General features: G+C 31.3%; 1 protein-coding gene and 1 long non-coding RNA gene across 2 annotated transcripts; both read right to left on the bottom strand.

Moving 5' to 3' along the window:
* Positions 1–891: 891 nt before the first annotated feature.
* LOC139519936 (heavy metal-binding protein HIP-like) lies at positions 892–3,997 on the bottom strand. The gene is made up of 2 exons (XM_071312256.1): positions 3,755–3,997; positions 892–1,774 (listed from the first exon to the last, which is right to left on the bottom strand). The coding sequence occupies exons 1-2, from the start codon at positions 3,918–3,920 to the stop codon at positions 1,350–1,352; spliced, it is 591 nt and encodes a 196-aa protein (XP_071168357.1). The 5' UTR covers positions 3,921–3,997; the 3' UTR covers positions 892–1,349.
* Positions 3,998–6,196: 2,199 nt separating this feature from the next.
* Positions 6,197–7,485, bottom strand: LOC139519927 (uncharacterized). Its single transcript, XR_011663761.1, has 2 exons — positions 7,210–7,485; positions 6,197–6,797 (listed from the first exon to the last, which is right to left on the bottom strand). It is a non-coding gene; the product is annotated as an uncharacterized lncRNA (long non-coding RNA).
* Between the last annotated feature and the right edge of the window lie 5,578 nt (positions 7,486–13,063).

Raw genomic sequence — 13,063 nt, 5'->3', positions numbered from 1 at the left:
TTTGTGTCAACTGTTTTGAAATTAAAAGAAATAACAAGATTAAGTTAGAATTTGCAGGTAACTGCTTTTTTGACTCACTAGCCAAAAGGGCTGGCTGGTGAGCTTTTGCAAGCACTTGTCATCTAGCAGCTTTTTCATGCTTAGACAAGATCTATAAATAAACCTGATGACTGCAATATTCAGACAGCTAGTCTATTAAGATCCCTATGGTCATAAAGCTCTTCACGTTTCGGGTTTTTATATCTCATTTGTGTTCCACATTTTTGAGTTTGAGTATTCCTGATGAAGTTAATTAAAGAAAGGAGCTTCAAATGAAACTACTTTTTAATGTGTTATTTTCGTTTTCCTTGAACCAGAGACATAATAAGTTACCTTAGCTGTATTTGGCAAAACTTTTATGATTTTTTGGTCCTCAATGCTCTTCAACTTCATACTTTATTTGTTTTTTTTAACAGTTTTTTATTTGAGTGCCACTGACGAGTCTTGTAGACGAAACGTGCAACTGGAATATATAAAAAAAATCAATCCTGGTATCTTTGATGAGTTTATTTTCAACCACTGGGTGGATGCCACTGCTGGTGGAGTTTTAATTCCCCGAGGCTATCACCAGCCCAGTAGTCAGCGCTTCTATGTTGACTTGAGTTATCATTGATATGTTCATAATTATAAATTCCCTGTTAACATCAATTTTGAATTTTTGAAGTGCTAAGGCTTTTCTACCTCAGGAATATATTATCTTAGCTGTATTTGGCAAAACTTTTGGGAAATTGGTCCTCAATGCTCTTCAACTTCGTACTTTTTTTTTGGTTACATTTTTTTATTCGAGCGTCACTAATGAGTCTTTTGTAGCTGAAACGCGCGTCTGGTTGAAATAAAAAAATCAATCCTGGTATCTATGATGAGTTTATAATACAATATCATATGTCACTGTTTTAACAAATTGTTCTGATATAGCTAAAAAGAAAAAAACACCTATTAGTTTAATGAAATATGATAACTGGGTGCAAATTAACACTTTCTTTCAAACGTCAGCCAGTGCATGGGTCTATTCTACTAATTTGCCCATCGTTTGCGACAATCTTTTCAAATAACGACACTGGTATTCCTATTGTAAATAATATTTTATTAGTGAATATTTTACACTCATTGATATCATAGAAGTTACTTACCAAAATCGCATATCGAATAAATTAAATAAATATGACAAGATTAATTCAATCTGGTTGCTTAATGTCAAGAAACAAGTTGCAGGTTTATTCTGAATACATAATACTGAGATTTATAAGTCAGATAACAAAAACAAATATTCTGTATACTATTACATTTGTTTTTTTCCTTTTTCCTTTTTGTTACTCAGCACGAATCAGGAGACCAAGAAATGAGGTTCTTGGATGATTGTCATGACTGTAGAAATAATGTGGACCACCATAACCAGTCGTTCTTATCCAAGCATGACCATCTTTTTCCATTCTACATATCGCCGTCATTGAGGCTGACATAAAACTAGTAGAGTCAGCATCTCTCTCTCCGGTGGATGTGATAACTTCATCATCTACAACCAATTCCGTCATGGCACGGTTGGCAGCTTGAGATGATACTGTCCATGAAAATAGATATAAACCATCACGTGGAGCCACGAATACACCATCATAATTGTTGTAATGGCTGCCTTCGTTTATAACAACAGTATCAAACACAACTGTAGATTCTGTTTCTAAGTTGAACCCTCTACTTTTGATTATTGCAAAGAACATCACTGCATCGTTCTTTTTGCCTACAAAACAAGTTGAAATTTTAAAACAATCTTATGTGTTACAAAGGATATATACAATGTATTTAATTATTTTACTTTAAATGTATTGCAAGCTATCAAAATGATAAACTGCTCCCGTACAAAACGGAATACATATTTTTGATAGTTTTTGAAGTTTTGTTCTTTTAGGCACAGGACGACTATTTGATTTTCTCGGAAGGGGGAGGGGGATTTTGAAAATTAATAACTCAGCCTTGATAATAACAAAAATAAATAGTTTGTTCTTGGGTAATTTAAAAAATAAAAAACCTGACTTACGATGTATTGAAAATAAATGACTCGGCAGGTCTTTTATGCCATTTTATAATAAACGCTATTCTAAAGTATGATATGGCACCAGATTCTTCCAAAATTCGTCTTTTTTCAAATTGTCATCGGAAACCTTCCCAAACTTTTAAAAATATAATGTTTAAATGTTAATGTACTTGAAATGTTTGAAAATGGGTTTCATTTAACTTGAGGTATATCGAATCTGGAACATTTACCTCCCTTTTATTACAGGGCTGTAACTAATTAAGGCAAATGCCTCATGCAGGAAATTAAAACAAAATGCTTGTCTTCATATCAAATTGTTTTCACGCGAGTGTCTTGCAAGAAGCAAGTTCTGTTCACCCTCTGACGTGGACACCGTTTTTCGGGATCCATGTTTCTCGTTTGTTTTTAGTTTTCAGTGTTATTTTTATTTTGTTTGTTGTTTTGTGTTTTATCTGTTCCCGGGTTTGTCGTTTGTTCATGTATTGTCTTTCTTTATTCTCTCAGTGTTGCATTCCATTTGTAGTTTATTAATTCTGTTTTAAACTTGAGTTTTATTTTATTTCAAGACTTTTTATCTAATATTACAAACTTCTTTTCATTGTAACCCATTTAGGAACTACATCAAGTTGTAATTGAAACTTACCTGACATAGTTATATCAATGATCATTAGCCCCCTCTTAACTTAATTTAAAAAACAACAACAAATAATTGACAGGTATGAAAGATTTTTTGCCAGCCAAAACAGCACTAAAAAAGCCCAAAACAGCAGCTACATATTTAACTATGTGAATTGGATTTTTTGTTTTATCCTACATATTGTTCTTTTGATGTTGTCCCTAAAAACTAAAAGTTTTACACTGAATCTATATATTTTGCTTTGAGACCAAAATATTGTCGAACAAATTATAAAAACAGATTTTTTTAAAGATTACGAAAGGGTTGGGAAACGCGCAGATTGTATGATTTTTCTAAAGCATCTTGGGGCCTTCAGCGGTTCCAAAACCCTTTGCCGATTTTTTTTTCGACTCGCTCCGCTCGGCAAATATGTTTGCCATTACTTTTTTTTTAGAAAGAGAGTCTAGTTACTGATATTAAAAAAATGTCTTTTATTAATCTGACGGTCAAAGTCTCATAACTCTGGAATCGCATCATAATATTGTTTTTATCGAACGACGTGTTATGTTTACGGATAGAGGGACGGATGGAAAACGGACCCAGGACAAGATACTGGTAGTTCTGTTTATTACTATTCATATAAAACTCTGTCAAATGAAATAATGACAATCTGTCAAAACGTCAAATAGTAGTTGTATATAAAATATTAACCTTTTTGATGGTTGAATGGGGAATATTTCAATCAAATTTCTTAACAGTATCACTTTTTTTTTTTTTTTTTTTTATATCTATGAAGAAATAACATGACAGATGTAGTGTATATTGTATTGCTGAATTATATCAAGGTGTGCACCACATTTTTTTAAATGTTATTTCGAATAGACAGAATTTCATTTACAGTCATTCCTTATAATTTAATTATAAATTAAATTTTAAGCCGGGGTATATCATGAAAAACGTTGAAAATTATGTCTATGAGCTGATAGACAAAATACTGACAACCAATTAGAAGACGCGTTACATACAAAATTAAGTTATAGTAAAATAGTATTATTGACTTAATAACTTACTTGCGCTGATGTTCTTGATAGTCGAGTCAAGAACATTAAGTGCCGCTTCGATTTTTTCCAATCTATTCTGCACAGCTTCAATTGTAATGTCTGTATAATTTTGTATTGACTTTGTATAACACTCGTGAACACATAATAAAAATACTATAGAATATATTACGTTCATCTTTAGTACAATATTTAGCCAGAAAATACTCCTATGGCAATTGCTTTACGAGCTATCCTCACGACCAAGAACTTACTCGTACAACCATGTTTCTTTGATCCGAAATATATCTGGTGTATACATATATATATACCAGAATATGTTAAAAAAATTAGAAGGAAAATAGCAAAAATTATTTATCGTTACATTCACTTGTTTTCGACAGAATTGTCTACGCAATAGATGCATTTATTTTATTTTTATCAGCGATAGATAACATAACCAATAACATATCAATGATGTACATTTGTTTATGCTGTGTAAATCTCTCTTTATGACATCATGATATGTTTTGATAATTTAATCAAATTTTCTGTAGTATAATAGACATAACGCCCATAGTTTTACTTAACTTTGTTTCGTTAAATTATATAACTTTTAGACTTAACGTCTTAAAATTTTCAAGTTTAAATACATTTTACTTAGCTCAAAGAAAATGTATTGTGGTAGGAAGTATTTGTTCTTTTGTTTAGCTTATGTAATTAAATGCTTCGTTGCTAATGGTACTACAGTGATTGTTTTTGTTCTTCAAAATTTCGATACGAGAAGGTAGCCGTTCACTGTCCTTCCCTTAGACAAACTTTAGATACAAACGAGAGTTTTAGCGCTAAAAACAGGTTCAGTTCAACATCTTCTACATTTGTACCAGGTCAGGAATATGAAAGTTGTTGTCTATTCGTTTGATGTGTTTTGTCATTTGATTTTGCCATTTGATGAGGGACATTTCGTCTTGAATTTTTCTCGGAGTTTAGTATTTTTTTGATTTTACTATATATTAATTAGATGCATCTTTTAGCGTAGTCAACAGCAAACATAGGTGTTAACAAACTTAAAAAAAACAACGTTGCTGCATATAAAGAAAATCGTTGATCCAAAGAATCTTAAAACATTTCTGAGGTTCACCAATCACCAGCACCATTGATCATCACCGAGTTTGTTCGCAATTATCCAGCACATTCTGAGGTTCACCAATCACCAGGACCTGAGATCTTCGCCGAGTTTGTTCGCTATTCTCCAACACATTTCTGAGGTTCACCAATCACCAGCACCAGAGATCATCGCCGAGTTTGTTTGCAAATAGCTATAATGCTATGTCATGTGAAAAATAAAAAAAAAGTTATTAGCTTTTGTTTTATATTTTTAAAATTTGATATATCTTTGTCAAAAGGTCAAAGTAAATATTTTGTCAAACTTTTATGAAACCAAACAAACCAAATCTATTAAACGCGTAAGGGTGCATTCCGTCCGCTTGTACAGTAAAATAGAAAAAAGCATGCAGTCTAGATATTTTATGAAATAAGCAAATGTTAAGCTAGGCATATATTTACTGTAAACTTTCCATGTTAACGAAGAAAGTGATTTTTATCTTATTTGTTCGACTGCTATTAAAAATGTAGAATATCTTGTGTTTGATTAAACAAATTAAAACTATTAGGAGAAATTTCACAGAGTACTTCATTTTATAAAAAATAGATACCATTTCTTTTCTAGTTTGTATTGTAGCAAAAGACAAATACGATAAACTTATTTTCATAAAAGCTTTCTTTTCAAATTGCCTTTAAAAATGATGTCATTTTAGCTTTCTTCCTTTTCACATCATAACGTTTTTCTGTGTGTCTATAATCAGTACAACTGTTCCAATTTTTCATAAAGTGTAGCTTAAAAAATTATCTGTGACCATGATTGATGAACATTTTCCTCATCAGAGAAACATTTGCTTCAACTTTATCCGTAGATTGGGATTTGCTGATAAATATCGTTATAAAAGGGATTTCATGGAAGATATTTATATTACATTTAAAACTTCTTCATGCATGACACAAACGTAAAAATGGAGTAATTACAATTTGAAAGTAAGGTGCTGAAAATTTCATATGAAGGGTCGTACTTATTTTTTATATAGTATATGAATTATAATCATTTCAAATCGACGTCACAAAATACGTCGGAAAATGGTGTTCCTATGAATGCTATTTTTTAAGTATTTGCTTTCGGGTAACATAAGTTAACAATTAAATTTGAAGGTATAACAAATGGATCTAGGCGTTCTTAACCAGCATGATATTGTAGTTTTCAATAAATCTTACTTAAATCGAATACTTTTGCATATTGAAATTATATTGAGATTAAGAACATCATTAACAGCGCTATACTATTGCTTTCAGTCAGTCTGTGCATTTACTTGTATGGATACCTCATAGTATCCTTTCTTTTCTGTAAGAAAGAAAGATAAAACATTTCATATAACAATTTATTAATTGTAATGAAATACACTATAAAACAAGAAAGGAAATGGTTCTAGAGAAACAATAAGCAAAAAGCGTTCTTAAATGAGCATGACGTTTTGGGGATCCTATCGATAACATGTCAATTCAATTTATGAAATCACTGCAATGCACTTCGGTGATTATTCTTGGTAAACTAGCAAACCAAGAAATGAAGATCTGGGATAGTTGTCATGGTTTTGTAAATAATGTGCACCTCCGCTTCCAGTAGTTCTAATCCATGCATGTTCATCTTTCTTCATTCTACAAAAAGCCGTCATGGAGGCCGACATATAGATCGTTCCAGAAGCCGTATTTCCTTCTCCAGTAGATGAAATAATATTGTTCTCAACAACTAATTCTGTCATTATATAGTTTGACCCAGCAGACGACACTGTCCAAGAAAAGAGATAAACTCCGTCATGTGGAGCAACGAACACGCCATCAAAGTTGTTGTAATGCCCACCTTCGTTTATTTTTACAAGCTCAAAAACTACATTGGAATCTACATTAAGGCTGAAGTCCCGGCTGTCAATAATTGCAAAAAACAAAACAGGAGGTTTGTCTGTGGTTTCTGTGATAAAAAGAAAAGAATAATTTAAATTGTGTATTAACTTACTTAATAAAAAAACTCGTGAACAACTATCAATATATAATTTAGAACTTTAACTCACAGAGAAAGAAAACTCCTTTTAAACAAATAAATGTTAAAACTTCTTGGTTTTCCACTTTTACCGATCTGATCTATGTTTGCGCATAAAAATATGATATAAACAAATAGCTTTCCAAAAGTACTACACACATTTTTTAAGATAAGTGTATTTACCACGAAAACATTAAAAACGCATACTATAGAATTAGATAATGTTATTTAAATCTTCAATAATTATAATTATAGAAATACTTATATCAGTAATTAGAATAACAATCACACACATATGACGGTACTGGCACAAGAAAACTGGGTACTGATAAGCTTAACTTACTTATAGCATTTAGTCCTCTGACAGTTATTCCAAGTTCAAGTAGCTGTGCTTCCACCCTGTTCAAACGATACAGTATTGAATCCTCGTCAAATGTATCATTCTTAATCGATATTGCGCTTGCTATTTTTACAACGAACAAAATTGCCAGAATATTTGAGCTTCGCATGATTAAAATTAAAACTATTTTAACCCTTCTTAGCGTGATCTATAAAGTATCAAGATTGAAAATTGGCATGAGGATTAGTAACGTCTTAAGAATTAACTTGAACTGGCGCTCAAAACATATTCTCAATCGTAATATATATATATAATTATTTTGCAATAAGGAAGTTGTGTTAGTTTAAATGTTAGTACAAAACTCAAGTGAGCCAAAGGACAACTACCGAAAAAGGTACTTAAAAATCGGAAATGTTGATACAAAGTCCAGTTTTTTTTTAGACTTGATCTTAAGCTTTTATACATTATCATATTAAATATATTAACTTGCTTGCTCATGTTGATTTTTTTTTATTAACGAAGGAATAACATATTAGTATTGATATTTAGGTTACAATGAACCTCAAAACTGGTCATATAAGATGTCATTCATCTATCACTCCTCCCACTAAAAATATCAATTTAAAACAAGAACAGATATAGAAAATAGGGGCTTATATTTCATGAAATTAAGTTTTCTATGAATAATTCACAGAAAAAACTAAAATGGTAACATCACATGCATTTTCTTCTTTTTCATATAAAAAATTAAAGAAAAAAGGCAGGAAACAAGACCTGTATTTGTAGTATTTGTATTTTTATCAATCTGACGAGTTAAGCCTTTTTCAACTGATTTTACAGTTTGCTCTTATGTTGCACTGTTACACCACTGTCCCAGGTTAGGGGAGGGTTGGGATCCCGCTAACATGTTTAACCCCGCCACATTCTCTATGTATGTGCATGTGCCAAGTCAGAAGCCTGTAATTCAGTGGTTGTCGTTTGTGTTTGTTTATGTGTTACATATTTGTTTTTCGTTCAATTCTTTGTACATAAATTAAGCCGTTAGTTTTCTCGTTTGAATTGTTTTACATTGTCATTTCGGGGCCTTTTATAGCTGACTATACGGTATGGGCTTTGCTCATTGTTGAAATCCGTACAGTCATCTATAGTTGTTAATTTCTGTGTCAATTTGGTCTCTTGTGGACTGGGAGAGTTGTCATATTGGCAATCATACCAATTTTTTTTATTACACGAACACATTTCGTGAAATTTAAACGATATATAACAACACGAACATAAACACTTGAATTTAAAATATATGAGTATTCGAGAACTGAATATTGAGTGAACTTCCACCTTTTCCTCACATACCAAAATACTTAAATTTTTACAATAATGGCAAATGTTAAGTTTCGATGAACAAGTATACCCAGGAAGGAAGATATTGGTTAATTCTTTGGAAAGAAGTACTCAGAAACGAGCTTTTTTAATTTATTAATTCTGTAGATTTTTTCGCATCGAACACAGGACGAGGATATCCTTCGATATGACTATGTTTCATCTCGAAATGGTCGTTTCTTCGACTAATGAAAAAGTAAAATCACAAAAATACTGAACTCCGAGAAAAATTCAATCTGAAATTCCCTAATCACATGGAAAAAATCAAATGACAAAACACACCAAATGAATGGACAACATCTTTCATATTCCTGACTTGGTACAGGCTACTTCAAATGTAGAAAATGGTGGATTGAACCTGGTTTTATAGCGCTGAACCTCTCACTTGTACGACAGTCTCATCAAATTCCGTTATATTTACAACGATGCGTGAACAAAACAGACATAATAAATAAAATGGTAAAAATATGGGTACAGCAATTATATAAGATTTGATTCAACTCAGTCATAATTTTGTTTTCATCATTTGAATCAGAAACAATTACAGATAAATCAACATCATTTTGAGGAGTGTCGAAAATTCCAGTAAATATATTGTAAAGGCACAAACAAAAAGTTTGTGGTGATTAGTATTTAGAAGGCCAAATGAAAAACGAAGTTAAAGAGCATAGAAAAACAACAAATAAAAGTTGTGCCAACTAAAATCAGTACAAATTCAAGTATAAGGACAGATTTATTAAACAGTCTGAGAAAAATTACCTTGTGCCATGCCATAATATAAGTATGGACATGTTAACTGTAGGACCGTAAGTGCTTATAACTGTATGGGAATACACATTTAGTAACGTTTCAATTTACTAATAACAAAATAAATGTTTGTACTGATAACAACAACATATGATTTTATTACACAGTGTCAAACTGATAATCTCTATAATAAGTTTACTCAAAGGATCTTTAATTTTACAGCAAGTACATAGATCGTTTCAGAATTTACACACTCTATATACTGTACAACATCACCTTTGATTTAAGTATATTGGTGATATCCCTGTTTTACTGTTCAAATTATTTCTACATGCTATCATTTTTGCATATCTGAGAATCTGCCTCATTTACAGGAACCTAGTAATTTCGTGTCTATCTTTGAATTACTTGAAGGCTTTTCTACCTCCGGAATATACTACCCTTGCTGTATTTGGCAAATATTTTGGGAATTTTTAGTCCTCAATACTCTTCAACTTCGTTCTTTATTTGGCCTTTTTAACTTTTTGCTTATTCAAGCGTTACTTATACGTTTTTTTAGACGAAACGCGCGACTGGCGTTAATACAACATTGCAATCCTGGTATCTATACTAGTCAACAAAAGAAAGGATACACGACTTTGGAATAAAATTTATCAAAAAGTATTAAATATAAAACAAAAGGAGATACACTTTTTTAAAAAGCTTTCATTTACAATGTATGCACACATGATAATGAAAATCAAAACCTGTCGGAAAATAACTAAATTCCGTGTAAACGATCATGGGTGCAAATTATTTTTGCGGAAAGTTAAGGTGGTACCCAACGTCATTGATGCCGACATAAAACTAACAGAGTCAGCATCACTCTCTCCTGTAGACGTGATGACTTCATCATCTACAACCAATTCTGTCATGACACGGTGAGCAGCATGAGATGATACAGTCCAGGAAAATTAGTATAAACCATGAAGTGGAGCCACAAATATACTATCATAGTTGTTATAATGACTGCCTTCGTTTATAACAATAGTTTCAAACACAACTGTAGATTCCTTTCCTAAGTTAAAATCTCTGAACATCACTGCATCTTCTCTTTTTTCTAAAAAAAAAAAATCACAAACAAAAACAATTTAGTTTTTTTCAAAGCAATTACAAATATTGTTAATTTCGTTTTGTGGCAACTGAATTATATTTCCCCACAAGCAAGCGTTTTTAATGCATGTTATAATGTCTTATATCTTTTCAAAATATGTTATAATCTTCGTTATTTTTGTAGTGGCAAATTGTTTTCCTTTACTTTGGGGTAGATTTTTTATAATGAATATGGGCCGTGTTAATCAATGAGACAACAGTCCAACAACACAAACAAACCAAAACCAAGTGTGGAAAGACGAGCATTCTACATAGAAAGAAGATTAAGATAGATACAAAATAATAAACAAAAAAACAAACATGATACACAGCAACAAACGAAAACCACTGAATTACAGGCTCCTGACTTACAGAATGAGGCGGTGTTAAATTAGTAAGATGACGTTAAACCCTCCCCATTACCCTGGACTGTGGTGTAATGTTATATATATATTTCTTGCCGGTTACAATAAGAGCGAATAAATACAAAATACAAATCAGTGCATCTGTCTTGCACAAAATCACGTTTCAAAAAGTGAAATAACAAAATACCAAACTCCTAGGAAAATTTAAAACGGAAGCTCCTACATCGTACAGCTAAACAGAAAGCTTAATCACATCAAACGAATGGATAGCAGCTGTCATTTTCCTGACTTGGATCAGACATTCCCGTAAGTAGAAAATGGTGTATCAAACCTGATTTTATAGCTAGCTAAATATCTCACTTGTACGACCATCGCATATAATTCAATTATATTGACAAAAACGTTAGAACAAATGTTCGTGTCCAGAAAACTCGTTGAATTTAGCCATTGGACATTAAACATTACATGATTCTACTTTTGTGGTTATATTGTAATCAAATCAAATATTTTATAAGAGCGTATATTTATAAACAGTTTTCGTATTTCACATAATCACATATGATTTTCAATGTTTATCAATGTTCCGTTAAAAGACACAATTCTGCCATATTCAGCATTTAATAATAAATAAAATATTTTTTAAAACAGTCTCATTTAATTTCTGAAAATTGTCTAACTCATAGAATAAGGACAAAATGAGCATTTAGTAAGTAAAAAAGTAGTAGTTATTTCAATTCACTAGATTGTACAAGAAATTGGTGGAATAGTTTACAGAATACAAAAGTTAACGGTATTGTTCATTGTAAACTACATTTTTTTTATCTCTAAATAAAGATATAGCTCCAAAAGCCTAGACCCTAATAATGGCGGGTCACATATAGTTGTAACCTGTTGTGTAGTTTGGGTGGAATTCGAACGAATATCTTTTCTAAATAAAATTTAACGTTATCCATTATCTTTTCATTGTACAAAATGTATAAACTCTGCATAGATTCCAGGACAAAATTTTGTAGACATGTGTTTCGGCTACAAAAGACGTTCGAATCCAAAATGTTTAAAAAAAAAATGAATAAAATATAAAGTTGAAAGTTGAAAACATTAAGACCCAATAATTCCGAGGTAACCTATTCCTGTGGTAGAATTTTAAAGACTAACAGAGTCAGCATCACTCTCAGTTTTATAACTGTTAATTTATAATTATGACCATGTGAACGATAAGTCAGACCAACACAGTTTTCTCAACTTACCTGTGCTGATGTTCTCGATAGTCTACTCCAGAACACTAAGTGACGCTTCCATTTTATCCAATCTATTCTTTAGAAATTCATTAGAAACTTCTGTGACATTTTGTATCGACTTGGTGTAAACATCGTGTCCAGAGAACATGAAAAAGATGAAAATCATAATATTCATCTTTAGTATAATCTTTATAATTTTAAACAGCTATTTCAACGGAAAGAGCTTACTTCGAAAGAGATTCTTTCTGAACAAAATTATATAATAGACATAAAATGTGAAAGAAATGTGTTTTAGGTTAAAATTAAAAACAGTTTTACAGAATTAATGATATGAGAAGACAGATGACGATGATATTCAGTCGTTATAGAAACAAAAACATGAGGGTTGCGATATTTTCATCTCAATTGAAAGTTTACACTATAAAATGAAATAAAAACCCGTAATTTAGATACTTTTAAAAACTTTTTTCACCTCTTTATCTGCTTTTTTTGTTCTGTAAAACATGTGAGGTATATCAACCAATTTGATTAGTTAAGATATGCATGAAGTGTGTGTTTATCTCATGATATAAAATTCATAAGAAACCAATGCACTTCTTAGATAACACTTTTTTTAAAAGAAATGAAGCAGTTCTTTCTTGAAATTCATATTATTGTTGCCAAAAGTCGGACAGTAGATGACTCATAGTTTATAAATCAAATAAAATCACAAAATATTTCATATATAAATTTACAAGTTTTTATTGGAATAGTACGAAAATAATAAAACCATAAATCGAAGAAAAAAAACCCAAAACAATAGACATGAGAAATCAAATAGCAAAATAATAAACATAATTTGTTTTACAAAAATTATCGGTAAAGCAATATGAACCTAACATAAATTAAGTCAAGATTTCAGTTGTTACTCTGGTAAGTGAGGGCAACAGTAGTTGACCGATGCTAAAATCTCATTGTTCGATTCGAACCAAGGTAATAAACAAACTCGGAAAGAATCGC

This window comes from Mytilus edulis, chromosome 1 (assembly GCF_963676685.1).
Source record: "Mytilus edulis chromosome 1, xbMytEdul2.2, whole genome shotgun sequence".
NCBI lineage: Eukaryota > Metazoa > Mollusca > Bivalvia > Mytilida > Mytilidae > Mytilus > Mytilus edulis.
This window is presented reverse-complemented; position numbering and strand designations above follow the sequence as displayed.

Bases quoted from the DNA above. Each gene is read 5' to 3' on its own strand.
- LOC139519936 (XM_071312256.1), bottom strand. From the start codon at position 3,920: ATGAACGTAATATATTCTATAGTATTTTTATTATGTGTTCACGAGTGT. The intron at 1,775-3,754 runs GTAAGTTATTAA...CTTGTTTTGTAG, and splicing joins TATCAAGAACATCAGCGCAA to GCAAAAAGAACGATGCAGTG.